The following is a 25958-nucleotide window of genomic DNA, read 5'->3' as shown; positions in this document are numbered from 1 at the left end:
CAGCAATCCCACTACTGGGCATATACCCTGAGAAAACCATAATTCAAAAAGAGTCATGTGCCACAATGTTCATTGCAGCTGTATTTACGATAGCCAGGACATGGAAGCAACCTAAGTGTCCATCGACAGATGAATGGATAAAGAAGGTGTGGCACATATATACAATGGAATATTACTCAGCCATAAAAAGAAACGAAATTGAGTTATTTGTAGTGTGGTGGATGGACCTAGAGTCTGTCATACAGAGTGAAGTAAGTCAGAAAGAGAAAAACAAATACCGTATGCTAACACATATATATGGAATCTAAAAAAGAAAAAAAAAAAAGGTTCTGAAGAACCTAGGGGCAGGGCAGGAATAAAGATGCAGACGTAAAGAATGGACTTGAGGACACGGGGAGGGGGAAGGGTAAGCTGGGACGAAGTGAGAGAGTGGCATAGACATATATACACTACCAAACGTAAAATAGATGGCTAGTGGGAAGCAGCCGCATAGCACAGGGAGATCAGCTCAGTGCTTTGTGACCACCTAGAGGGGTGGGAGGGAGACGCAAGAGGGAGGAGATATGGGGATATATGTATATGTATAGCTGATTCACTTTGTTATACAGCAGAAACTAACACACCATTGTAAAGCAATTATACTCCAATAAAGATGTTAAAAATTAAAAAATTAAAAAAAGAAATAAAGTGCATCTTTGAAATCTAGGATCTGTCTGGTCTCATCAGGAATGAGTGAGAGCAACAGTTGCCGTTTTTTCTTTATATTCGACCCTGCCTGGTAGTCTGGCCCTGGGTTCTCCTACTAAGCTACCCACCCTCCCACCCGCCCATCCATAGCATTCCTCTTTCTCTCCCCTTTGATTTTTGTAGTATTTTCCTTTTCTCCTGCAGTCCATTCTTTGTCACTCTTTAACCGTATTCTTTCTATTAACAGTTTTCATCAAACCATCCCCATGTTTGGAAATCTGGGGTGACGCCCTGTATGCTGTCACATCAAATCTAAGCCCTTCTGACTGCCCATCCCCAGCCCACCTCACCAGCCCCCACTCCTGCCTTCTTCCCAGTCTAAACCCATGGTTTTATCTTAGTCATCAAAGAGTTAATAATGACAGACACACACACACACACACACACACACACACACACACACACACACACATGCTAGCACTGCTCATTTCCCCATCTTTGCCTTATTTCTATTGCTTGCCCTGTCCAGAATGCCCCTCCATCCTACCTTTTAGCTTCTCTGTCATATTCTTTGTCTAAGACCAGCTTATGTCCATCCTACCCTGAGGATTTGTGACTTGTGCCACCCAATGAGGCACTAACACGTGATGTAATCTCTTGAGTAGTTGACTCTTGTTGGTCTAGTTCCAGCCAGGTGGTGAGCCTCCTGTAGGCAGGGCCGCCTCTGCGGCGGCCCTCCCAGTGTTGGCCTCAAAGTTGGGTCTGTCAAGGGTTTGTATTTCAGATTTCCAAGCCTAAGATGGTGCCGAGAACCCAGCTTCCAGGATCCTGAACTTCCTGGGCACCATGAAGCCAGGACAAGGCATGGCCTTGTGCTGGATCTTTGCTAGGGGGGTTGCTGTTTTTGTGGAATTTCCCAGTTGGTGGCAATGTTCTAGGCTATCAGACTGAAACTGTTTTCTGTTTTTTCCTTTCAGTTTACTATTAAGCCATTGGATAAGAAAATTGACGTCTTCAAATTTAACTCCTCAAAGCTTCGTGTTAATAAGCTGGTAAGTTGAGATCCTGGTTTTTGTTACAGACTGTAGTTTTTCTGTGAAATTGAAAGCCGTTTTTGAACCAGTATCAGAGTGACATGTTGTGAGGTGTAGAATGATAACTCACTTGGTACGTGCTTCTCTGATCAGCCTTGAAAGATTTCTCTTTAGCTTAACCTAAAGAGTCAAACCTACATTTTGTGATGAGGAATTTCTAAAAGTTATTTTTATTGAAGTACTTCATACATATGAAAGAATATGTATAATGTATACATGGGGTATAAAGAACAACAGAAATAAACAGCTACCTACCCACCACCAAGCTTTAAGAAATAGCACACCCCCAACACTGTGGAACCGCCCCTGCGTTAGCACCCTGCTGTCCCCCCTCTCCCCAAAGGTGACCACCATTCTCAGCTGTGTGCTTAATATCCCCCTGCTTTCCATCAGAACTTTAGTTCGTATATGGCAAGTTATGTATGTTTTTGAAATTTATATATGTGCTATCAACTGTGTTCTTCTGTCACATGCCTTTTTTACACATTAATTTTTGAGATTTATCTACTTTGATGCTCAAAGATATGGTCCTTTCATTTCACTGCTGTATAGTATTCCATTATATATTCTGTTTATATATATATATATATTTTTTTTTTTTTTTCCCTCTGTTCTCCTGTTAATGGACAATTAAGTGCTTTCTGCATCTTGTATCTGCCCACTGGTGTGCATGGGCAATTGCTTCCCTGGAGTCTAGAGAGTGTCTTCACATAGCCCTGCATGTGGTATATGTCCAAATTCAAGTTTATGTCACGTTGTTTTCCAAAGAAGGTGAATTAATGTACAGATCCAACAGCCCTGGGTGAGACTTCCTTTTGCCTTATATCCTATATCCTCAGCAATTGTGTTATTAGCCTTTAAAAATTTTTGCCAATCTTGTGCATTTAAAATGGTATCTCAGTGTCATATTAATTTGCATCTTTACTAATGAGGTTGAATATCTTTTTGTATATTTATTGGCCAGTCTCATTGTCTCTTTTGTCAAACTTGTTTCTTGTCTTTTGGCTGTTTTTCTTTTGGGTTGTTTGTTTTCTTTATTGGTTATCTCTTCTTCCACTTTGTGTCTTATTTTTCCTCTTGCTTTTTATGTCTTAACAAATTTTAATGTAGATAAACGTATACATCTTTTCCTTAACTATTTGCGATTTTTGTGTCTTGCTTGACATCTTTCCGTATCCTGTGACCATCAAGATATTCTTCTATGTTCTCTTCTAAGAATTTCCAGGGCTTGATCTTTGCACTTAAGGCATTAATTCCTCTGGAGTCGAGTTTTGCATGTGGTGGAGGTGGGGGAATCCAACTTACTTTTTTCCCACGAATGACTTGTCGTCCCAGCCCTGCCTGTTGAACAAGCTTTGCCGTCATCTTCCCTGGTCTGCGGAGCCACGCCCTGACTCCGCAGAGTGAGGGGCATCAGAAGACAAGCTAAATGGCACCCCTTCCTCTCTTCACTGTGATTGTCTCCAGAGCTGAGGCCTGGAGGCCACAGGGAGGATGTTGGTGTTTCCCTCCATACCTTCTCTCAGGTTCCCCACAAGAGCCCTTGGACCAAGATGCTGTAGCTGCTGTGCTGTCTCAGTGGAGTCAGCGTGTGGGTATAACATTTCTCCTGCTTTCATTGCACAGATTCTCCAGCTGTGTATCGGGAACCACGACCTGTTTATGAGGAGGAGGAAGGCCGATTCTTTGGAAGTTCAGCAGATGAAAGCTCAGGCCAGGGAGGAGAAGGCCAGAAAGCAGGTGAGCAGGTGAACTGCCGTTGTCTCCTGGTGGTGGTCTCGGCCGGGAGGTAAGGAGTGGTCATGGGCTCACAGGAGTCCTTTGAGCACGGATCTGCCTACTCTTATTTTATTCCTGTTGGGTCTTTTTGGCTGATGAATAAATGATGGTGGGACGTCAGCTCTGGAAATGAGGAATACACTCTAACAGCATATCTCAAAGGCACATCCCTAGTTATTTCTCCAGTGAATTGAGTGAAGTGTGATTAATGCACGTTGTGGGCAGAGATAGCCAAGCCCACATGTATCCACCCACCTATCCACCCATCCATCCATCCATCGTCCATGCAGCTAAACTTTCATTCTTTCTGCCTGCCTGTCTCCTGTGCCCAGCCTTCTCCTTTTCTAATTAGATGGTGATGGAATGCAGGGCGGCATCTCTGCGCCCACTGCTGGAATTAGACTCCGGCCGCGCTTCCCCATTGCAGGTCAGCCCAGGCGGCACATCGCCCACAGCGAGAGGTGCCAGGAGCACGTTATCAGCAGCCTGGACGATCTGCATCATTGTTTTCTACTCTTAGACCTTTTTGACTCACCGCAATCCGCACAGCTAACCTGAGCCCCGCTGCTGAGAAATATCAATCATGGCTTTGGATGAACTACTAGACAGAGTAGCAGCAGCTGCAATCGGCTGCCCTTAGGACTTGCAGGCTTGGAGGGGTAATAATTAGTCTGTGTGCAGCTCTCTAATTTGGGTCCTCCGACGAAGCTGGCTCCCGGCCCTGAGGTTTAGAATGAAATGCCCAGCGTGATCCATTGTGCTCTCGGCTCCGTCTCTGTGCTCTCGGCTCCGTCTCTTTGCTCTCTGAGATGGCAGGCCACAGATGTACTCTTCGGGATGCTTTGGGGTGGGGTGGGGGGCAGTGGAATGGATTTTGCTGGACAAAGAAATGCTCCTGGGCCAGCACAGGGTCATAGTGGCAACTTCAAGAAGAGCCCTCTCTGACCTCTTTGTCAGCAGAGGAAAGCTTAGAAGTGAGAGATCTGATCACGGCAAGGAGTGTGTAAGCCTCCAGGCTGTGCAGAGAGTAGCTTGAACACACCCCTGGACCTGCACTGCCTGTAGGATGGCAGATGCGTGTTCCTGGCATCTGGCAACCACAGGTCAGGGGCTCCATGGCCCAGCAGTACAGACATTGACCTTGGAGCCAGATGTGAAACTTAGTGTGTGACCCTAGTGATTGACTTACCTTCCAGATCTCGGTTTTCTTATCTGTCAAGTGGAGCTAAGTATCTCTCTTCTGTGTCTCAGATCAGAGGACACACTGTACCTGAAGGTCTTTGTGAGCTGAAACCGCTTTGCAAACAGGAGGTCCCTTATGATGGGGGTGGAGGTCTCAGGGAGGGTGCAATGCTGAGAGCAGAAGGGAATTGTAGACTTTTTTCAAGTGGAGGATAATGGGGATCTAGTCATCCACCTAATGGAAATTGTAATATGATGGAAATTAGAGAACAAATCGGCCAGGCTTTTCATTGACCTGCAAGAGGAAAACAGGAGAAAAATTTACTGTATTTTATTGCTTGTCTTTGCATTATTCCTTCAAGGCCCAATGCATTTTTATGACTTACTATTTAGAAAAAGCAGCAATCTTAAAAATCTTGTGTTTGGGAGAAGATTGAAGCAAGAAGTAAGTAATTAAATGTGCTTTAATTATTTAAGGAAGAAAATAGTGCAGTGGTCACTTCTGGCTCCTGCTTTCTGAACTCAGCTAGAGCCCTAGGATCACAGAGAATAGCACTTGTCCTCTGCTTGTTAAGCTCGGCGTGTGGCCCAATTAATACAGTGATCCAGAAGGCAAGGGAGGCGGCAGCAGCTTAGTGCTGGTGCCGTAAGGATCAGGGCCGCGTCCTCACTCCTCCCCCCGTGCTCCCTCCTGTCACAGGCCTGACTCAGGAGTTGCTTTCGCTTGAGGCTGTGGGGGTCTGTGCCTGGCTGCCGCCGCCTCCTGCTGTGAAATACGATGTGTGAGCTATTGATGCATCACACGGATGATTCCATCTTCTCCGAGGGTCAGAGGCAAGAGTGGAGCTACTGTTGATGAGATTAGAGGTGTGGGAGGGGTCTGTGTGGATAAGAAGTGGCACGGTGGCTCACGGTGGTGGAGAGGGACACGTGGTCTCCTTGGGGAGAAGGAGCCTGCATTGTGTCCTGTCAGCTGCAGGGCAGAGCCACTGGGGTCTCAGGCACGTTGGCCAGGTAGCTGTTTCCGTACCCAGCGTGTACGGATGCGCCCGTACATCCAGGTGGAGACTGGCTCCGTGTTCTGCTGTTTGTTCATTTACAACTAGATGATTTTTCAAGAAGCACGGCTTTCCACTCTAGAGCTGGTTTAGAAGGATGGAGGGTGGTGGGCGAGGAGAACAACACTGGTACCTAAAGTCCAGGGAAGAAAAGGGTCCCCAGAGGGGAGACCCTGGGCACTGGCTGTCCTCAGATCTGTGGCACAGCAGGTCATGGGCCCTGTGACCAGCGGCCGCTCGTTCCCCCTAGATGGAGAGGCAGCGCCTCGCTCGAGAGAAGCAGATGAGGGAGGAGGCTGAACGCACGAGGGACGAACTGGAGAGGAGGCTGCTGCAGATGAAGGAAGAGGCAACGATGGCCAACGAAGCCCTGGTGATTTCCAAGGGGCTGGGTCCTGGGAGGCTACTCGGACTCCCTCTGGTTCTGGAGTTAGGCCCCCAACTCCAGAATTAGGCACATTTACTTTGACATTTTGGCTTAAAATTATTGTCTTCCTCTCCGCCTGTGTTTCCAGGAGCAGATTTAGATTGAGTTCAACCTCCAAGTGCAGGCAGACTCCACTCACTGTGGGTCACCTTTCCCGCAGGGTGTCTCAGCCTTGGCCTGCCCCACCTCGGGGCCAGGTCATCCCCTGGTGGGGGCCATCCTGTGTGTTGAGGGCTGGTTGGCCGTGTCCCTGGCCTCTGCCCACTAAATTCCCCTATTTGTGACAATCAAAAATGTCTCTAGACATTGTGACGTGTCCCCAGAGGGCACAGTCTCCCGTGCTTTTGAAGCACTTATCTAAAGAGAAAGAAGGACAGAGTTAAGTTGGGTTTCTCCCTCATAAAGTGTAGCCTCAGCTCAAGTGGGTCCCCATGGAGGAACCCTGAAGGGCCTTCTGAGAAGTTGAAGGGTGTGGCTTGGGGACACTCAGTGGCAGGGCCCCAAGGAGTCCAAGACCTTGGTCCTTGCTGACCTGAGTGTCAGGCCTGATCGGGGCGGGATGACAGGCACAGGACTCCTGTTCCCGCTGAGCACGCTCTTTTCTCCAGATGCGGTCCGAGGAGACAGCCGACCTGTTGGCCGAAAAGGCCCAAATCACTGAGGAGGAGGCAAAGCTCCTGGCACAGAAGGCGGCAGAGGCCGAACAGGAGATGCAGCGCATCAAGGCCACGGCCATCCGGACAGAGGAAGAGAAGCGCCTTATGGAGCAGAAGGTGCTGGAGGCCGAAGTGCTGGCGCTGAAGATGGCTGAGGAGTCCGAGAGGAGGTCAGCATGGGGGCGGGGAGGCCCTGCGCTGGGGCAGAGCCTGCTGGCAGCTGCTGACCCATCTCCCAGGCAGGGGCAGAGGCTCCTTCCCGCACAGGCCGGTGGGGCTGGAGCTGGACGGGTGCAGGAACCTAGTTCTCCTGTCCAGTGGACTCTGGTCGGGCTGTGCCTTTGCGATGAGCCCCCGCCTCTGTGATGCTCGTGTTTGCAGGAAAACCATCGAGCTTGTCCACAGGCTGCTGTTAGCTGAGGAGACATGAGGAGTCTCTTCTGACATTTACAGAATGTGCTTCTTTTCCCTTTTGGTTTGAGGGGTGTGTGGGGAGACAGCAGCTATTCACCTTTAACGCTTCCCTGAAGATGGGAGGGGAGGGCAGGGTGCCCTGGCTCACGACCAGGTCGAAGGATGGGACTGTAGTCTGTGCTTTTCAAAGACAATTGGAGGCTCTGGGCTGTGCTGGTTCCGCAGCCGTCAGACAACCCTGGCTCCTTTCTCGCGGCACTCGGTCTGTGGGTTTAGAACACCTGAATTTGGCTTTTCACTGCCAGGGTGCAGTCGCTACAGTTTCCTCTCCATTCTTTGCGTGTCATTCTGGGAATACGGTTCCACGTTTCCCGCCCTGCCCCAGGCTCCTTTCTTTCCATGTGCGGTCCCTTCCCCGTGAATGATGTGTGTTGGGCTGGGTCCCCTGGGTCCAGTGTCCTGACGAGGCACGAGGCCCTCAGCGACGTACTTATCTTCCTGCCCGAGGAGGTTGTTTCACTTGGGGGTCGTGAAGAATCAGTTCTTTCACATCCTGCCCTTTGTGATCCAGTATGACACCTTTGCCCAGCCTACTCTCACCCAGAAAGAAGCAGAGGAAGCTTCTAGCTCCTCCCCTGATTTCCCTCCCCCTCCCCCAGTTGCAAAGGTTCATCCTTGTCTCTTCTGGCCACCTGCTTCACTGCTCTCCCAGTTTTGATTTAAACTGGAAATCAGTTGAAATGAACAATACCTGGGAATGTTGTTCCTGCTTCGGAAGTTCTGATTTCATGTAAATCCTCCTCCACCCCCCAACCCCCCTGCTTCTTTGCCTGGTCTGGTGCCACCCTCAGGGTTAATCCAGCTCCCTCCTCTCCAGGGGTCAAGGGGGAAGAGGGGTCTCTTTCCTCCTCCTGTCATCTTCTGTGGAGCTGAGGGCCCCTTCTCTCCTTGCAGGGCCAAGGAGGCAGATCAGCTGAAGCAGGACCTGCAGGAAGCCCGTGAGGCAGAGCGAAGAGCCAAGCAGAAGCTCCTGGAAATCACCACCAAGCCCACATACCCGGTGAGCCTGGGGCTGCCAGCCGCGCTGCTTCTCACCTCGTAGCGGTCCCTTCCCTCCCAGCCCTCCGGTTCCCCTGGTGGGGCCTTCAGGGCGACTGTTAAGCAAACGCATGGTGGAGTGAATGGTGCAGAATGTTCTAGGGCCTTGAAAGAGAGATGGGACGTGGGGAGGTGACTTGGTTTAAGCAAAGTAACAGAGGTGGGAAGCAAAGTGGTCCAAGGGGTAATAAATGATACCATTGACCATCTTATAGGGCAGATGGTGGGAGACGTAGATTGGGGCCATATTTTAGACGACCCTCTGATCTGGGAGAAGAAAGTCCTCAAAACAAATCTAACTGCCTCCCTTTCTGCTTCAGGGGTGGGCACGCTGGGTCCAGAGCCTTTGTGGCCTCTGGAGGGGTGGGTGGTTGACGCAGCAGTGCCCTCTGTTCTTGTGGAACCGAACCTCCTAATCAGATTTCTCCTTCGTAGCCTATGAACCCACTCCCAGCCCCGCTGCCTCCTGACATACCAAGCTTCAACCTCATTGGTGACAGCCTGTCTTTCGACTTCAAGGATACTGACATGAAGCGGCTTTCCATGGAGATAGAGAAAGAAAAGTACGGAGCCCCCTCCCCTCCCCTGTGCCCCGCGTGGGCAGCCTGGCACTAACTCCTACAAAGGTTTGTTCTGTCCTCACCCACCGGGAGAGGAATTTCCTAATTGGAAATGAAGGGCGACAGACCAGCATTCATCTTCCAGGATAAAAATGACACATGATTGGTGATCCGGAGTTTATAGTTACTCCAGAGCTCACCTGAAGTCTAGGACTGGCTGTCAGAGGTCTCCAAGCCAGTCAGACCGCTGTTCACGTGGTGGTCCATGGTGGTCGTGTTCTAACCTGGTGATGCGACACGTTTCCTAGTTGTGTTCTCTGGCGCCTGAGCTCTGTGGCGGGTCCCATGTCTAGAACAAGGGCGAGAGAGAAGAAACTCCAGCTCAAGGCTGAGGAGGGCAAACGGCTGGGGCTACAGTCATCTTGAGCAGCCCTGCTGCGGGATCCGCACTTTGAGCCCGGCGTGCCCTGAGCTGTCTTCCTCCTTCACTTTATGGTCAGGGGACGTGGCTCTGAGATGGAAGGGAGCCCCACTGCAGAGGGCACCTAACCGAGGTCCCCTAATCAGGGCCGTCGGTAAATCGGCCATCTGTGCCATGGCTGGGCAGGGAAATGTCACAGTAGCTACCAGGCACGAGGTGCCTGGGTGACAGGGTCCTTTATCTTTTATCTCATTCCATTCCCACCAACTGACTTCAAAGGTAGGTTTAGTGTTCCCATTTATAAATGAGAACCCAGATTTAGAGCATTTAAGGAGCTCACCCAGCACCCCACAGCTGATGAGGGACAGATCCGGGATTCAGCGCTTCATCCGTCTGACTTTGCGGCCCATGTGCTTTCACCTGTTTGGTGTCCTCAGGTAACCCTGTCCGTGTCCAGCACGGGCAGCCACAGGCCGGGCGGTAAGTCTCTCTGGGCTCGTGTCCTGAGGATAGAGGGACCCAGCGTCTGTGTCTGTGGCACCCCCAGTCCCCTCCACCCGTGGTGGAGTTCCCCTCTACCCTTCACTGTTTTCTGGGTGTGCTCAGCCCCTCTACCCTTCACTGTTTTCTAGGTGTGCTCAGCAGTACATGGTTGTGTGATCAGGGTGAGGCTGCTTACTGCTTTTTCACAGTTTATGTTTTCTTACTCATTACCTGTGCGCACCAGGCACCACCCGTGCATGGGAATCACTGCAGAAGGTCCCTTGTGTCTGTGATGCCCAGTTTGCCTGGCTGTGCCCGTGTAGCTGGACACCCTGAGGATGGTTTCCTTCATAGATAACCATGTGTGCTTGTAGGTGGTGGTGGGCATCTTTCTATTCCTGGTGTTTGCTGAGTGAGCTTCTGTCATCTTTAGGAGATTATGTCCCAAAACAAGTAGGGATGTGGCCATGGCCTATCAGAAGAGGTCACTAGAATGGAATTACTTCTCCGAGAAGGGTTGAGACAAGATTGTTTTGGATGCCAGGAGGCTTGTTTCTTGTGTTGTTTTCTGTGTAGAACTAAAAACTATCTGTTATCCATCACAACTGGTATGGGAGTTTACTGGGCTTTCCTGCACTTCCTTCTGTTTAATCCCGACCACAGCCCTGTGATCATTATCCCTATATTATGGATGAGGAAACAGATGCAGAGCAGTTTAGTGACTGGCCCAAGCTCCCATGGCCCGCAAGTGGCCAAGCAGAGATGTGAACCCCAGGCTCAGACCCTGGGTCCCAGGCCACGCAGCGTGTGGGTCTGGAGCCTCTCGGCCGCGGTGCGCCTCACTGTTTGCCAGACCCCCTGATACTCTGTCCTCTCTCTGGCAGAGTGGAGTATATGGAGAAGAGCAAGCACCTGCAGGAGCAGCTCAACGAACTCAAGACGGAGATCGAGGCCTTGAAACTCAAAGAGAGGGAGACGGCCTTAGATATTCTGCACAACGAGAACTCTGATCAGGGCGGCACCAGCAGCAAACACAATACCATTAAAAAGGTACCGAGTCTCTTGTCTTTTGCTGATTAGGACAGTCGTTAATGAAATGTGAGGTTGGCATCTGGTCTCCTCAGTAGCCGAGTCATTAGACTGTTGTCAGTTTTTATATGTACTTAGTTGAGGAATTTTTTTGACTCACGCCAGAAAGGGAATTTAATCTGCCAATGTCTGTGAATCCATTGACTCGATGGAAGGGGAGCTTGTGTTAAAAGCTCTGATGAAATGAATCATGGTTACAGGACAGGTTTTGATCCATCATTTAGCAGTGAAGCAATTCTGTCTTTTAAGCCGAGGGGAGTTCTGCCCGGGGAGCTGCCTTACTTAATGAGAAAGCAAAATGAAAGGGAGGCTGTTGAGAATGGACTCTCCCTCTCGTCTTTTTGTGTTTTTAAGTGGCAAGGACTGTAAAATTCTGTTCTTGATTTAGAAACCAAATTCTGAATTTTTAACGTTTTTCAGACTTCAAAGGGAGTATCTAGAAGAACCCTAATGTTTTAAGAGATGAGACTTCATTTATGTTGCTAACAGTTTCATGTCTTTCTCCACGGATATTTTGAGCTTTCAGCATTTTGGAGGAAGTTAAATTCCATACTATCAGCCCAAGAGTGTACATCTCTTACGCTGGGCAAAGCGGAAAGGTCCTCTCCTGCCAGGTGATGTCAGCTCCTGTCTCTTCCCCCAGGACCAGGCTAACACCCGTAAAATGGGGGTCAGTAAGACAAGGCTCTTCATTGAGTTTAGGTGGTGATAGTTAGATGTGTTTCACTTTGTACGCTTTAGCGTAGTCTTTAAATTGATCTCCCACTTTGAGAACTGTCTGTTTTCAAGAGATCTGTATCTACCTGCCATCGTTGAGGGGTACAGTCGGGATCCCTGCATCCTCCCTCTTGACTCCGGTTAGTATTGGCACCGAGTAGAGAATTCCTTTTAATAGCGTGACCTGGAGGGAGAGACCTTTCCACAGTCCACGTTCTTCTTTCCTCCAACTTCTGTAACTTACCGGGTTTCCCTTCCAAACCAAATTCTGAAACAGTTAGCAAAGGGGAGCTGGAGCGAGGCCTCAGCCAGTGAGCAGAGAGAAAGAAGGATGACTGGGCCAGTGAGCCAGCTGGGCCTCACAGGAGCTGCCTCGGACCCCTCCCTGCCCCACTCGCTCCCCCGGGCGCCGGGCACAGGCTCATCTTTGCCACTGCTTCTGTGAGCCGGGCCCTCGACCACAGGGCCCTGGGGTGCTGAAAGCTGGGGAGACCCGTTTCCAAGCCATAAAAACACACAAATGAAGTGACTTGTCACGATTCAGGCCTGTCTGAGCATTTTGCAAATGGCACATGTGGCATTGTTGATATCACAGGGTATGTTTTTGTTTTTCTTCATTTTATTTTGCTGGTTTAGCCTCAAGCCCAAGGCAGAAGACCTATCTGCATTTGAGCCCTCAAAGTAGGTTATTCCCAGGTACTCTGTATGTGGTGATGGGACTGACCTCTGTGATACTAACCCCTGCATGAGCTTGCCTGTCTCTGTCCCCGGGCCGTGCCGAGCCCTCCCGAGGGCAGGTGGCGCCTGGGGACTGGCCGCAGCATGCTTCGAGTCTGAGAGCAGGCATCCGCCCTGTGGGGCCAGAACAGCCTCCAGGGTCCGGAAGGCTGCCTCGTTCTGAAGAGCATGTCCTGGGGCTGTAGGACCAGCCGTCCTTCACATCTTGTGTCGTTGTCGGGCTGTGGAAGGTCATGGCTTCTTGTCCGGTCAGGTCTGTCTAAAGTCCTTTGTCTTGGTGGCATACTCCTTAGATAAATAACCCTAGCATGGAAACGGGGTCAATTTGGGTGTTCTTAAGACTGGTGCCTTTAAAACGAGATCAGCCTCTGACAGCCTCTGAAGACCCGCAGTCATACCTGGCGGCTTCTGGTCGTGGGATGAAGGGGCTGCCCGTGTTCCCTCATTTTCTCCTCTAGAGCCTCCCTTTCTGTACGCATCTATTCTCTTTTCAAGTACAGCAAACCAATAGCACAGGGGTCTGATACGCAGTCAGGCTAAGCGGACTCTCTGTTCGCCGGCACACTAATGGCCACCTCTGCCTGGGCTTCTCCGCAGTCTGGGGCACGGTCGCAGTCGGCGTGAACTCATGTCGGGACAGAGAAGTCCGGGCACCCAGCAGACGGGTAGTCAGTGCTCGTGGAGCGAATTAATTGAATAATTGCTGCTTTCCTTCTGCGACAGTTCATTATTCTCCCAACAGGCCTAGGCAGTGGAGAGAATTTATTAGGCCTCTGCTCCTCGCCTGCTCCCCAGTAGTACCCCCGCCAGCAAGCCCACCCACACCTGACAGTCACATGGGATGTGTCCTTCGGTGTCCTCACCGTGCTTTCTGCTCCTAGAATAAAATAAGCCCATTGGAAGCTCTGTGCGAAGCAGTGCGATCTGGCATAGGATAGGTCCTATTTGTGGTTGTTATTAAAGTCCCAGGTGGATCTCATTAGAAGATGGATTCGATCTGTCAGTGGTTCCAGGAACCCATGGCGTGAACCACAGTTTGCGTGTGACACTTTTGTATAGCAGGCTCCTGTTTCTTCAGCTTTCATACGGCACGCTGGCGCTGAACACGCCAGCACCAAGCGGTGCATGCTCCACGCCGGGCAGGTGTGAAGAGCACGGAGTGGGCGGGCCAGGTGGCACCTCTGCTCAAGGGATCACCCCGTGGCACCCAGAGGACCCCGGGGCGGCTCCACTGTGGCTTCCTGGACCCCGTGGCAAGCACAGGGGCACACAGGAAGTCCCTTTTTGTCTTAGTCTGTGCTGTCAGATACTCTCTGCATGTGACCGTCCTGTTCTACCTTTATATGATTTCACCTCTCTTCTTTCTGTAATGATTCAGAACGCTTAAATTCTTCAGGGACCCAGTTCTGACCGTCAGTTCTCACTGAGATGTGATTATAGACAAATGATGTTTGATTTATAGTCAAATGTGTACCGCTCCTAGGACATGCACAGAAGCCTTTTTTTTTTTCTTTTTTTTTAGTGTCTTGATGTGAACTTGTTTTCAAAGTATTCTGCCAAGCTCCAGTTAATCAAGAATTCTGATTAATCAAGGATTAATAAAATGGAGTTGGCTCTTAATACAGCTGGACTTAGTATCACCAGATTAAATAGTGGCAGCTTTTGCTACACGTGAAGTTGGATGCGCTTTCCACTTTCTCGACTTTGGTGGTCCCTGTGGCTAGTGACCAAGCCTGACAGCCAGTCACCTGCTGTGCTGGGGCGGCTCTGGCCTTGTGCCTGCTGTGGTCTGGGCTGAAGTGAGCCTAGCTGATGAGAAATACCACGGCGGGCTTTGAAGTGTGGGCGCCTAGAATGTCAAGGGCACAGCTCCATCTAGAGAGTCCGGGATGAGAAATGCAGACCGGTGGTGAACTGGAGAGTTTCCATTGTCCTGAAACTTGTCATTAATCTTGGTTCAAACCAGCCTGCATTGATTTTTGTTTTGTTTTTCATGTCTTTTGATCATAGATTTCTTCAAGGAAAGACTGGTTCTGCTACCTCCCGTGATCCAGGTGTACTCCTCCCCCTTGCTGTCTGTCCTCTCCTGCCTCACCTCGAGGCCGGTGTCTGACCCTGACTCATCAGGACCCTCCAGGGCTGGTGACACTTAAGCTAATTACAAGGGTTTACCCACGGGTTACATGGGAATGCTGAGAGGCAGTCCAGTTTTCTTCACCAGGGTTGCCGCTGCTCTGCCACTTACTGTCTCTAAAATTCTTACCTTCTGTTAAGGGTCAGTGTCCTCACCTGTAAAAAGGGAATAAACAGTTCGTTCCCCCACCCCACCCCAGGATTGTTATGAGAATTTAGTGAGTTCACTGTAAGGACTCAGCGAGTGCTTAAAATTATATAAAGAAACGAATCTGCTTGTGAGCCTGGGCTGAGGGATGCACCACAGTTACGTGCACAACTTGTGACACGCGTATACAGTAAGTGTTTTAGTTTCCGTGTGTTTAGAGGTAAAAACTTTTAAAACTCCAGAATGAACTCCGCTGACTGTACTATCTGATTTGGATTTGCAAGGGTGTATTTTTCTCCTCCTGCTAATCTTAACGCCACATTTCAATTTTCTCCCAATCGATAATCAGTACAACTGGTTTGGCATTTGCATCAGAGTCCCAAGCGGTGCTAGTGATCAGAAGCTGCCCTTGGGAACGTAGATTTGTGGCATTCTCGGGGGGAGTGACCGTGACATGTATTCCTGGACTCTGGGTCTTGTGAGCGAGGGCGTGGGGTCTGGCAGTGAGGCTGGGGGAGGGGGACACGGTGTCTTGGGCTTGAACCTCTTGCCTTCAGAGCCACTGCTGGGGGTGGTGGTGATGAAGTGGGTGGTGGCCAGGTGTGACTTAGCTGGGCAGCACATTCTGGAGGTGACAACACGTTCGCAGCCTTCATGCCCTCTCAAGGGACAGCTTCACTCCTCAATTCTGGGCTGGTATGAGCGCCAGGAAACTTGTCTTTGTTTTTTGTGCCCGTGGTCTCTGAAGAAGCACAGGATTTCAAAGGCAGTCGACAAATGAGAAATCCTGTGGGTCATAGAGCTTAGAAAGCTTATTTTTTTTCGTAAATGGTGTGAACCATCGAGGTCTAGCTGTGGTTTCCGCTGGTGGAGGAGCAGGAATGGGGAGCCTCGACATTTATCTGAAGCTCCAGCCGCCTCTCTCAGATCGGGAAGACATAAAAGTTCAATGTCATCTTCAATTTGCATGGACTCCCTTTGGAGATGCAGGGCTGGCCGAGTCAAGTGGAGCACTTAAAACACCAGGGAAGTGATAAATCACAGAGCGAGGGTGAATAAGCGTGAAAGGCGTCTCCCACAGTTAAAGCAACCAGCCAGGCCTCCCTTGTGACCTCCATCAGCATCGCCTGCCTGGAGGGGGGCAGCTCCACAGGCTGCGCTGCCCGTGTGGTGAACACATTCAGCACCCCCAGACCCCGCTCAGGGACCCACAGGGCTCTGCCTGCTTCGGAAACCCTGCGATGTCTGGTGGAGCGTCCCCTGCCTTGGCTCCCTGGCTCCAGAACTTTCCCTTTGTGAGAACAGGGCAGATGTGGTGGGGGGAGGGTGGAGAAGAAAGGGGAGCAGGAGTGGAGTGGGGAGCAGGGGTCAGCAGAGGCACCAGGTGCGGATGAAGAACACAGGAGAGAGGGCACTGGCTCCGTGGGAAGCTCGGGGGAGGCGTCGCAGGTATGGGCTGGTCTCGGGGCACCCTCCTCCTGGTCGTGAAGCCTGGGCTCATCCCTGAAGGCTACTCCCACCTCACGCAGACCGAATGTCCACGCGCCTCTTAACTGTCGAGCGCTTCCAGTTTTCTTGCTTGTTCCTGGTAGCTCCCTAGGTAGAAGATTCTACCAGCCTCTTTGCCAAAAGACCACGATCCAGTCCCTCCCTTTGGTTGGTGGGCTTTACCTGGTCAAGCAGTTGCCCTTTGGGAGGCGTTGAGGAGTGTGCAAAACCTGCTTCGCCCTTCTAGGGTATTGTACCACCCTTTGGAAGTGTCTGAGGACATTAGTGGGCCTGATTGGTTGCAGTAAGACATCTCATTTGGTCCCTCAGCACTGAAGATACGTTTCAGTGCAGCATTCCTCCAGCACCTGATTTGTCACTGCAACAGCGGGAGGGAAGAGTCGGGATGCAAACTCATTCTGCAGGCTCGAGGTTCTATTCTTATGATCCTTGCTGTGATTTCCCTTCTGATATTGGCAATTTGAAATGACATCGGTCTATCTGCCCCATTTCCCGAAGGTGCTCGTTCAGAGTGCTCTGTGCCCATCAGTTAGCCTCCCCCTGCCCAGCGAGGTGAATCAGGCCGATTCGTCCATTTTCCAGGTGGAGGAATGAAATGAGGCCCTGCCAGCATCACACGGGCAGCTCGAGACATGGGCAGATACCGGTTTCCAGGCATCATTCTGCCACTTTAGGTCCCTAAAGGATTAATAAACCAAAGGCACCCTCTGGGTTTTCCCAGGCATATTTCTCTCTAGAGCAGATATAGTAGCTGATAGCAAATTGGATTTGTTAATTGTGGTGGACTCGGCCCTTCATCCCACCTCTGCTTAGGGATAAGTGTGTGGACAGCTCTCTCCCCGTGCACATCACCAGATGGCATTTGGGTACAAGCTGTCAACTAGCAAGACAGCTGAATAGCTTAATCTGACCCGTTTATAGCAGCCATCCCCCCTCACCGGCCCTGCCCCCTCAGCTTTGATTTGGAAGCGGAATGTTTATCACACCCCAAACCAGAGATTATGTTGGAATTTGCTGCTGCTGGATTTGGCTGTCACCTTCCTGCTCCTGGTGGAGAATCTGCCTGTCCTTTTGTATCTGCGCCCTCCCCCGCTCCTTCGTTCTCAATATGTAGTGGTTGAGAGGAAGTGTAACATGATATTAGGGCTTGCATTTCAATTCCACTGCATTTTTATGGGACAAGCAGAGTCTCAGCGCCTAGAGTTATTAGGTTAGTATCTAAAATGGGTTCAGCGTTGTGGGTCTTTTTGTTTAAAATGAATTAGACTCTCCCCCACCCCTTCTTCTCTTCTCCCGCTGGGATGAGTGGATTGAGGTGAGGCCCCCAGAGACCAGTTGGAGGAATCCTGGCGCTCTGATTAGTTTTCTTCTCCCAGCTTAATTGTAGGGCTTCTTCTCCCTCATCATTGATAGCCGAAGTGGCTCTGTGTCCCGCCCACCCTCTTTTGCTTTAGGAACAAGATTATCACAGTGTGGCCTTGTGAATCAATTTCTCTGTGCTGATGAAAGTGTAATTCATTCTTAATCAAACAGCCTTGCTGCTGCAGGCTCTGTGCCGGAATACATTTAGTTATTCTGTCTTCACTTTGGGAAGCAATCCCTCTCAAAAGGACTTTTGGAGGAGAGCTGGAAGGAGGGAGCTGGCAGCCAGCCTGGGGCTGTGGTTTTCCAGCAGGGGGCACTCCTGGGAGTGAGGCCGGAGGAGCTTCGTAGCTGGAAGCCTTCACTGCAGAGCAGGCCAGGAAGGATCAGCGAGCCTGGTGCTGGCCTCGGTGCTTCCAGGCTTGCTGTCTCTACACCCTGGGGCCCTCTCTCAGGGGCAAGCCAGGTCCTTGTATCTAGACGGGCTGCCTGAAACCCTCGCCCAGTGAGTGGGATCCCGTGAGTCTGCATATTGTTTGCATGCCCGGGTTCAGGAGAGGCTGCCGGTTACCAAGTCCTTCCCTAGGGTTGGAGGAACCAGCCTCCTCTCTTTTTAAGGAGACAGAAGTGTCTCCCGAATCTGATTCATTAGCTGGTGGAGGTGTCTGTTCGGTGATACTGCACACAGCTCGGGTGGTGTGAAGAGGTCTCGCCCTGCCAGGAGGCTCCCCGTCCTGCCCTTGCACAGCCTGGTGGCCGTCACAAACAACGGGCAGTGTGATGGGGAGGTGGCTGTGGGGGAACTCTGCCAGGCTGTGTCTATCAAGGCTGGGCAGGAAGAAGGGGCCAGGCCACAGGTGGACCAGAGCCCCCCCAAGACAAAAACCACACCATACAGATATGCAGCCGAGAAAGAAGAGGAAGTTTGTCTCCTCAGAATGGAGCTGGATTAGTGACAGACTTGAACAGCCGGTTCAGTCAAGAGAGAACTTAATTCCTCCTGTATTATTCACACGGCGGATTTTAATCAGATGTGAGGAGACAGCTGCAAGAGAGAAGCGGGTCAGTCCCGTGCCTGGTGAGGAAACTTCATGTTCTTTTGTCATCTTCAGGGAACTGGTGAGAGGAACGTGGGGTGGAGCTTCCGGAGGGGCTGGATGCGGCCGCCAGGACTCCCTGGCTGCCTCTGTCTGGACCCAGGGGGAGTTTTGGACGGTGCGGGGCAGGCGTGGCCACCAGTCGTGCTCGGGCAGAACTCTACCCGCGTGTCCTCAGAAGGATTCAGAGAAGGTGGACCAGACTTGACAGGTCCCAGAATGAGGCAGCCACTGTCCAAGAGGCCCTGCTTGTCTGTCTGCGTCCTGAGGCCTTTCTGCTTCACCACCTACTGAAATTCGGAGTCCGCCCAGCATGGCAGCGTGGTCGTAGAGCCACGTTCTGTGCACCTGGGGAGTCCCCCATGGCACCGCCCCAGTCCTGGAGGTGCTGCCCACCCGAGCAGTGGGTCTGGGGTGATGACAGGTGTTGCTGGATCACCAAAGGGGCTGCAGGGTGGTGGGTGGCCCTTGCGGCTGACTCCGGCTCTCACCGTGTGGCACCGCAGGGTGCGAGGCCCAGGGTGGCGGATCATCTCTGTGGTCCCTTTGCCACGCTGTGCGGAGAGCCAGGCCCGTCCCTGAGCAGGAAGGTGTACCGAACGCTGACGTGGCTTGTACACCTTGGGGTAGGAGAGGGTAGCGGGAATCCAGGATGCTTGTGAGCCGACTTCCAGGAGTCTACGAAGACGACCTGCAGAGGCCGTTCCCTTTATGAAGGGCTAGCTTTGTGCCGTTTCCTCTAAGCCTTCCCCTCCTCCTTTAGGGATACCTCCTGCCTGAGGCTACACGGTCAATGTGACAGTCAGTGAGCTTTCTAGAAAGAGCAGGTGGTGAGGGATCCCACAGGTGAGGGGAGGGCTGGGGTGTGGGGCGGAGCCGGGCCGGGAGGGCAGCTGGCAGTGCCTGAGGGGGAACCTCCCTGCCCCTGGGCTTGAGTCCCCATGTGGAAGAAAGAAGCCCAGGCTTCTCCCCATGGACCGTCTTCACTGCCCAGCTCCCCGGCCTGTGCTCCAGCATGAGCAGGTCCTGATGCCTGAGATGAGGGACGCTGTGGAGGTAGGGCAGGCAGAGGAAGGGTTCCGGCTGCGCCAGTCAGCTCGTGCGGGATTATCCTCTGATGACGGGCTTCCTGTTGGAATTGGAACCACCACAAACTGTACAGAAAGGGTGAAAGGCGGGGGCGGGGCAGGCAGGTCTGCCTGCGGGCCGAGGTGGGACGCTCCAGTGCCCTTGGTGTCAGCAGCCACGTCCGCCACCTCCGTCTGGTGGCTCTGCCCATCCCTCCAACAGCCTGGAGACCATGGTACTGTCTTCTTGCCGAGGCTGCGCGTCCAGGGTGCTCTCCTGCTTCTGCACGGCCAGTGTTCGATCTCGCGTCGCACCTCTCCTTGGGCTGGGGTGCGACTGCTGCTCTTGTGAGATAGGAGGTCAGTGCGGGCTGGGATCCAGGGCAGTGTGTTGCCCACCCGAAGAGGGCTTTGCCTCCCAACAAGCACACGCTCAAGTGACTGGAGTCTGGCGCTGCCAGAGCTGCCAAAACCCTCCACCGGCACCTCGAGGGGATATAGCCAGCACGCAGCTCCGCTAGGAGGATCCAGGAATTCTTGCAACCATCATTGTACAAACGGGCAGGAGGCTCTCGGAAGCCCCCACAGCCCGGGCTCCGTGCCTGGGGAAGAGGCCAGGCCTCTTGGGGGCATCTGCTCTCCCTGCCTCAGAGGCTGTGAACCCTGCCTTCGCCCTCACCCCTCCGAACCTGCCCTCTGCCCTGCTCCCCCTGGAAGGAGAGGAGTCGGAGCTGGGGGAGGGGCGATGTGACACTGCTGTTAGTAACACCAGCTGTAGCGTTTCACCGCGCGCCAGGCACGGCACCGAGCGCTCTGTAGAGTTTCTGTCCCTCCGCACGTCACCCTGTGAGGCAGGGGCTGCCACCACCCCTGCTTCTCGGTGGGAACTGGGGCCAGACGGAGTCAGTGACCTGCCCAGGACCACCCAGCCGCCCAGGTGGGCTTTGGGTCGGGCAGTCTGGCCGTGCCTGTGAGTGACTCAGTGTATGGAAGGAAGGGCTGCGGCAGAGGCCCCGTCCCCTGCAGGTCCCCTGGACCCTGAGGAGCCGGCCTGAGGTCTCCCCGGGAGTGTGGGAGGAACCCGAGTGGAGACACGGGGTTTCACACCTTTTGATTCACTTTCCCCCAAGAGCCTTTTTGTCCCGGTGGCTCTCTGGCTGTCTTTCTTTCTTCCCCAGTTACCATCCTTGTTCCCGTTATCACAGAGCACGTAACTCCCGGCCCGTCTCCTCTGCTTGTGTTTAGGGAGAAACCCATCCTTCTAGAGGGAGTTCCTTTTCAGCAAAGAAATGAAAGGTTTCTCCACTCCCGTTGGAGCTGGGCTTTCCAAAGGGTTTCTGAAATTGGTTCCACTGAAAAAAAGAGCTCAGATGTCTCCTTGCATTTAGCTTGTTAGTCAGGAACTTCAAGGCCAAAAGATTTGGCAGGGTTTAAAGAGCTGGCTCTCAGCTGCCTCGTTTTGAGTGTACTGATGCTGCGTGTCTTTGATGGTGAAGTGGTTGGTTTGGAGTCTTCTTCCCCCACCCTGTGGAGAGCCAAGCTCTCTTTGGATTCAGGGACTGCCAGAGGTTGAGGGAATGGGCCAGACCATCTAGCCTGGCCCCATGGTTTAACTCCAGAGAAAAGCGGCTCAGAGAGGTCAAGGGTGTCCACTGAGGCTACACAGCGAGGTGGTGACGGAGAACTAGCGCCTGGGCCTTCTCAGCCCCAGGTGGAATTCTCGACTTTCCCCTGCATCTCACCATTTCGTTATCGTTATCACCTACATCTTATTCACTCAAAAAACTGAGCTTCTGCTATGTACAAAGCACTAAGCTAAGTGGTTGGAGGGTATGAAGATGAACAGTACGCACTCTGTGTCCCCCCTCCCTGAAAACACTCCTTAGCAAAATCCCAGAGCTGGATATGGAGCACACAGTCTCACCCAAGTAAGTGATTTCAGGAGTAGAGCAGGAAGCAGGGCACTGGGGGTGCGCCCGTGCCAGGTGCTTCTGTTTGGGGAGATCCTGGGAAGGGGCCTCCCGAGTTGGGGGATTGGGGTTTGGCAGCCCGGGAGGTCGCAAACCCTAGTTAGTGCTTTATCTGCCAATCCGAGAGCTCTACCGCCAATCCTCCCTCTCCCTTCCACGTCTTCTCAAGCTTGTGCCGCTCAGGACAGCATTCCTGGGAAGGCCTCACAGTTTCCGCCCAGAGCACCGCCCCATGTGCTGCGCCCTCCCTGCCTAAACCAGCCCTACCTGGAAAGCCAGTTGCCTCCCAGTTTGTGGATGGAAACCCCCTCTCAGCTGCCAGGTGACGGGCAAGTCTGCTTTGGGGCCACCTGGGGAGCCAGGAGTGGAAACGATGAGCTCTTCCTCACCTGACACAGGCCTGCCCTGCCCGAGGCCATGTCTCCTTGCCCCAGCAGCGTGCCCAGGGCACGAGGACTGAGACACTTGCATTGCTGAGCTGGCCCTCGAGCCCTGAAGCGGATGAGCACCCAGGCTGGGACCAGCACGGACAGCACAACAAGAGGCATCGTTAGAGACTCCTTTGTAGACGGGGATGTGAGAATCTATTAAAATGCCCAGGGTTCCCCTGCCCTCTGTGAAAAGGCGACATTGATGACATTTTCCTGCTGACATGCTTCTGCCCACCAGTCATCCCTCCTGGCACGTCCTCATTTGTCACCTCCTAATTTGAGTTCCTGGGCAAATCTGGAAACTTACTTGGGATTGACCACGAGCTTCTTGAACATCTACTTGAACCGTCTTCCCTTTCACTCCCAGCCACCTTTGAGTTTAGTCCGGGAGGCAGGAGGACAACCTGTTGTGAAAGAGCTGAAAGCCAGCCCCCCTTTCACTTTCTTCTCTGCTTCCTTGCAGCTCACCCTGCAGAGCGCCAAGTCCCGAGTGGCCTTCTTTGAAGAGCTCTAGCAGGTGACCCAGCCACCCGAGGACTGGCCACTTCTGCTTGCAGCACTGATGGGATGGGCCTGACATCGAGGGAGCCGTCCGTAGGCGGGCTGGATGGGGGCTTCCTCGGAGCTCTGGAGCTTTTCCTGGCTGAGCGGAGAGCCCAGCCCCCTTCATGTGCAATTGCCTTGAACTATGACCCTGCAGAAGTATCTCTCTTGGGGTTCTAGTTCTCCTGACCTGAGTCTTTAAATTTTTTTGAGTATTTGTCTTTCCTTACCTAATGTGGGATTCCGTGCTTCCTTCGTCCAAAGCACCCTGGGGTGTGTGTCTTACTCTCCACTGCTGACCTCCCAGCCCTGTCTGGGAAGTGGCTGTAGGAAGTGAAGTACACAGGCCCCCTGGAGACCGGAAGGCTGGTGGCATCCCTCCCCCCCACCACCCCCCAGGGTTCCAGAAAATTCATCTCCTTCACTGGTGAGGAACTGGCATGGGAAGAAGTGTGGCCGCCCAAGCCCAGGCCCACAGCAACCTGCCTGCTACACGTCATTGGAGAGTGAGCCAGGCGATGGGTCCTCGGCCTAGGCACCCCTGAGGTAGCGCTCTGGCTGCCAGCTGGTGGGGAATGGGAAAGGCAGCTGTGCCTGGGGGAAGACCCGGCAGAAGCTGTGATGAAGGGCTGGCTGCCAGCAGAGGGCCTGGGAGGCCAGCAGAGCCGTGTAGGAACCTGCACCCTACAAAACACTCGCTGCCTTTCTTCTGCCACCTCAGACCAGGGTCCAGGAGGCAGGCGGGGCCCTCTCCAACCGTAGCCTCTCTTGCACGTGGCAGGCGGGGTGGGGGGGCTCCCCGTCACTCTAGTCAGCACCTGGCAGCCCAGCCATGACCGGGGTCTCTGTAGGGCTCTGAGGCCCCGACACCCAGTTCCACTGGCCCCAGTCTGCCTCGTTGATCTGAATCGTCTTTCCTGCCGGCCACACGCCAGCAAGGCTCTCCCCACCGTGGCTGTACCTGGGCCTCCTTGGCTGTTGCCCTCATCTCCTTGAGAGCCCTTCGCCTTATGTTCTCCCCTGAGCCACGTGAGGGAGGGGATGCAGGTGACCCCTCACAGTCAGTGCTCTGCACCTGCTGACACGCGACCCCCGGCCATGCCGGGTGGCAGCAGGTCACAAAGCCACCCCATGGCCCATACTCACTCCTTGGTTTGGGGCCGCTTTCCTGCCCTTTCTTCCTCCATGGCTGGTGGTGCTGCTGTGACCCACCAGGCCATTCACACCCTTCCGATGAGGCTGCTGTGCAGAGCCGGGGATAAGTGCTAACCAGTGAAAAGAAGTGTATTAAATGAAGGCGTGGGAGGGCCTGGAGATTTCCCGAGGGCAGAGGTGGCCTCTGGCAATCCTGTGTGGTTTTGAGAAACTGAGAAGCTCGCAGAGATCCTGCCAGATTCTGTGGTCAAGCTGACCTAGTGGTGTCCTGGGCTTGCCGCCACCTTCTTGGGTCACCTTGCACGGTGTAAGCCAGCCCTATGTGTCCCCCCAGCCCCTCAGGACATGCAGGGTGGGACTCCGAATCTGGACACTAAGCATGAACGGCTGTAGCTGGAAGGTTCCCTTGTGTCTCTCTGTCCCGCCGAGGCCTCTTCCCCTGAGACACGGTCCCGGCGGGGCTCCTCCGGCCGCGTTTGTAATGTAAGGTCTGACAGTTGTGAGGCTGTTTCCTCAGGCTCACCACCCATCCCTGACCTGCACATTTAGTCTGTAACAGTGGCTGTGGGCACAGAGCATGGTGGTCATTCATAAAAATGTTGTCAGGCTTTGTTTTTTTATTATTTAACTGCTGTGTGTATGTCTGAAGTCTGGGAAATGCCGAGCCATGCAGCCACAGGGGAGCCGGCTGGGATCTGAGCTGTGGAGGGAGCAGACTCTGGAGGGCCGGCAGAGCCTGGCTCCAGCAGGGACAAGGCAGCTCTCCTTGGGGACGAGAGCTGGCAGATACCTCCCAGAGATGAACAGGCGGAGAGGATGGCGGCCCTCAGAAATATCTTGAGCCCCAGTGGAAGAAGGAATGAAAGCAGAGCTTGGTTTTCAGGGCGTGTGCCAATGGCCGAGGGGACTGTGTGATTTGTAAGTGAATGAGCTTAGGTCTTATTAAGTAAGGAAGCCCCCGACCTCCATTGAGAGCAGGGCCCTGCCCGGACTGTCTCCTTTGAAGTGCTCCTGATGGTCCTTGGCCAGAAGCACCGTGCTGGTAACACTCAGCGAGGCTGCGCTGGCAGCCCCTGGAGGGTCCACACAGGGCACCTCGTTGATCTGATTGAGGCTCCACCTCAGCCCCAGCGGCTCTGTCCTGTGCTGTCCTCACAGTTATTCGCGCACCCACCGGGCCCTGCTGGACCTCACCCCGCGGCACTACTTAACGCTTCCTGAGTGATTGCGTTCTGTAGTCTTGGGGACAGGTTTCTCTCTCCCTTTCTTTTCTCTTTCAAATCAAAACCGCAAGTCCTGAGGCTAACAACCTGCGACTGGCTAAGCTTCGCCTGCTGGCAGGGCTGGGGCCTGCAGGCCCCTGGAGGGGGCGGCCTTGGCAGGGAGATGGCCTCTCCCAGGGGCCAGGCTGGCCCCTCTGGGCTTCCAGGGAAGCTCCATCCACCCGTTTTCAAAGACTTCAAACCATCCTTCTTCCTATGGGGCCTCCTGTCAGGGCCACACCAGGGAAGGCTATTTTCTATTCTGGGGGGTTGTTGTAATTTAAATGATTGTTTTAATAAAAATTCTAAGTTGTAAAAAGTTCGTCTTGGGCTCCCTCAGTTTGCTTGTTGCTCTGGCCATTGAAGTGGTGACTGGGGTTGGGGGGTGGCGGCTCCCTGATGTCCGGGACCTCAGCTCCAGCCCCACGTCTTTGGTGGTGAAAGGGTCCCCTTTTCCGGGCTGACGACAGCACCGCGACTGTGCCTTCACCAGGACACCCCTCATGCTTCCCGTGAGGCAGGCCCTGTACTGGGTTCCAGTCTCTCCATGTCCTTCCCACACCCCTCGCCTGTCCTCAATTCTAGACCTGAAAACTAGGGCACCAGACTGGGCAATCGCTCCAGGCACTCCTGCTCTGGAAGACGGGGCGTGGGCGGCATGCAGAGCCACTGGGGGCCCAGGCACAGCCTGCAGGACAGATGAGGCCCCGCTGTGGTCACAGGGCCACATGCCATTCACACTTGGAGTTGGGAACTACCACTGCAGAGCTTTGGGGTTTTTTTGCTGGTTTTATTGTTTTAGTCAACGAAAATCCTTTATTAAGACCAAAACTACCATAGGATAATTCTATCCCAAATCACGCAACCTAAAATAGAGA

At 53.0% G+C, this 25958-nt stretch overlaps 1 protein-coding gene across 3 annotated transcripts in view; it reads left to right on the top strand.

Moving 5' to 3' along the window:
* NF2 (neurofibromin 2) overlaps positions 1–25402 on the top strand; it is a 78568-nt gene extending 53166 nt beyond the window's left edge. Inside the window, exons 9-17 of one of the 3 annotated variants that reach the window (XM_032602720.1) lie at positions 1665–1739; positions 3408–3521; positions 6051–6173; positions 6836–7053; positions 8252–8357; positions 8831–8958; positions 10744–10909; positions 12302–12346; positions 22584–22722. In XM_032602720.1, coding sequence (XP_032458611.1) covers positions 1665–1739; positions 3408–3521; positions 6051–6173; positions 6836–7053; positions 8252–8357; positions 8831–8958; positions 10744–10909; positions 12302–12337 — 966 coding nt within the window. In that variant the 3' untranslated portion in view covers positions 12338–12346; positions 22584–22722. Of the gene's footprint in view, positions 1–1664; positions 1740–3407; positions 3522–6050; positions 6174–6835; positions 7054–8251; positions 8358–8830; positions 8959–10743; positions 10917–12301; positions 12430–22583 lie in introns of those variants that run through there. The other 2 variants (XM_032602719.1, XM_032602721.1) reach the window with 2 other exon arrangements.
* The last annotated feature ends 556 nt before the right edge of the window (positions 25403–25958 follow it).

Source organism: Phocoena sinus, chromosome 14 (genome assembly GCF_008692025.1).
Source record: "Phocoena sinus isolate mPhoSin1 chromosome 14, mPhoSin1.pri, whole genome shotgun sequence".
Taxonomy (NCBI): domain Eukaryota; kingdom Metazoa; phylum Chordata; class Mammalia; order Artiodactyla; family Phocoenidae; genus Phocoena; species Phocoena sinus.
Note: the sequence above shows the minus strand (reverse complement) of the source record. Positions and strands in the feature narration are given on the sequence as shown.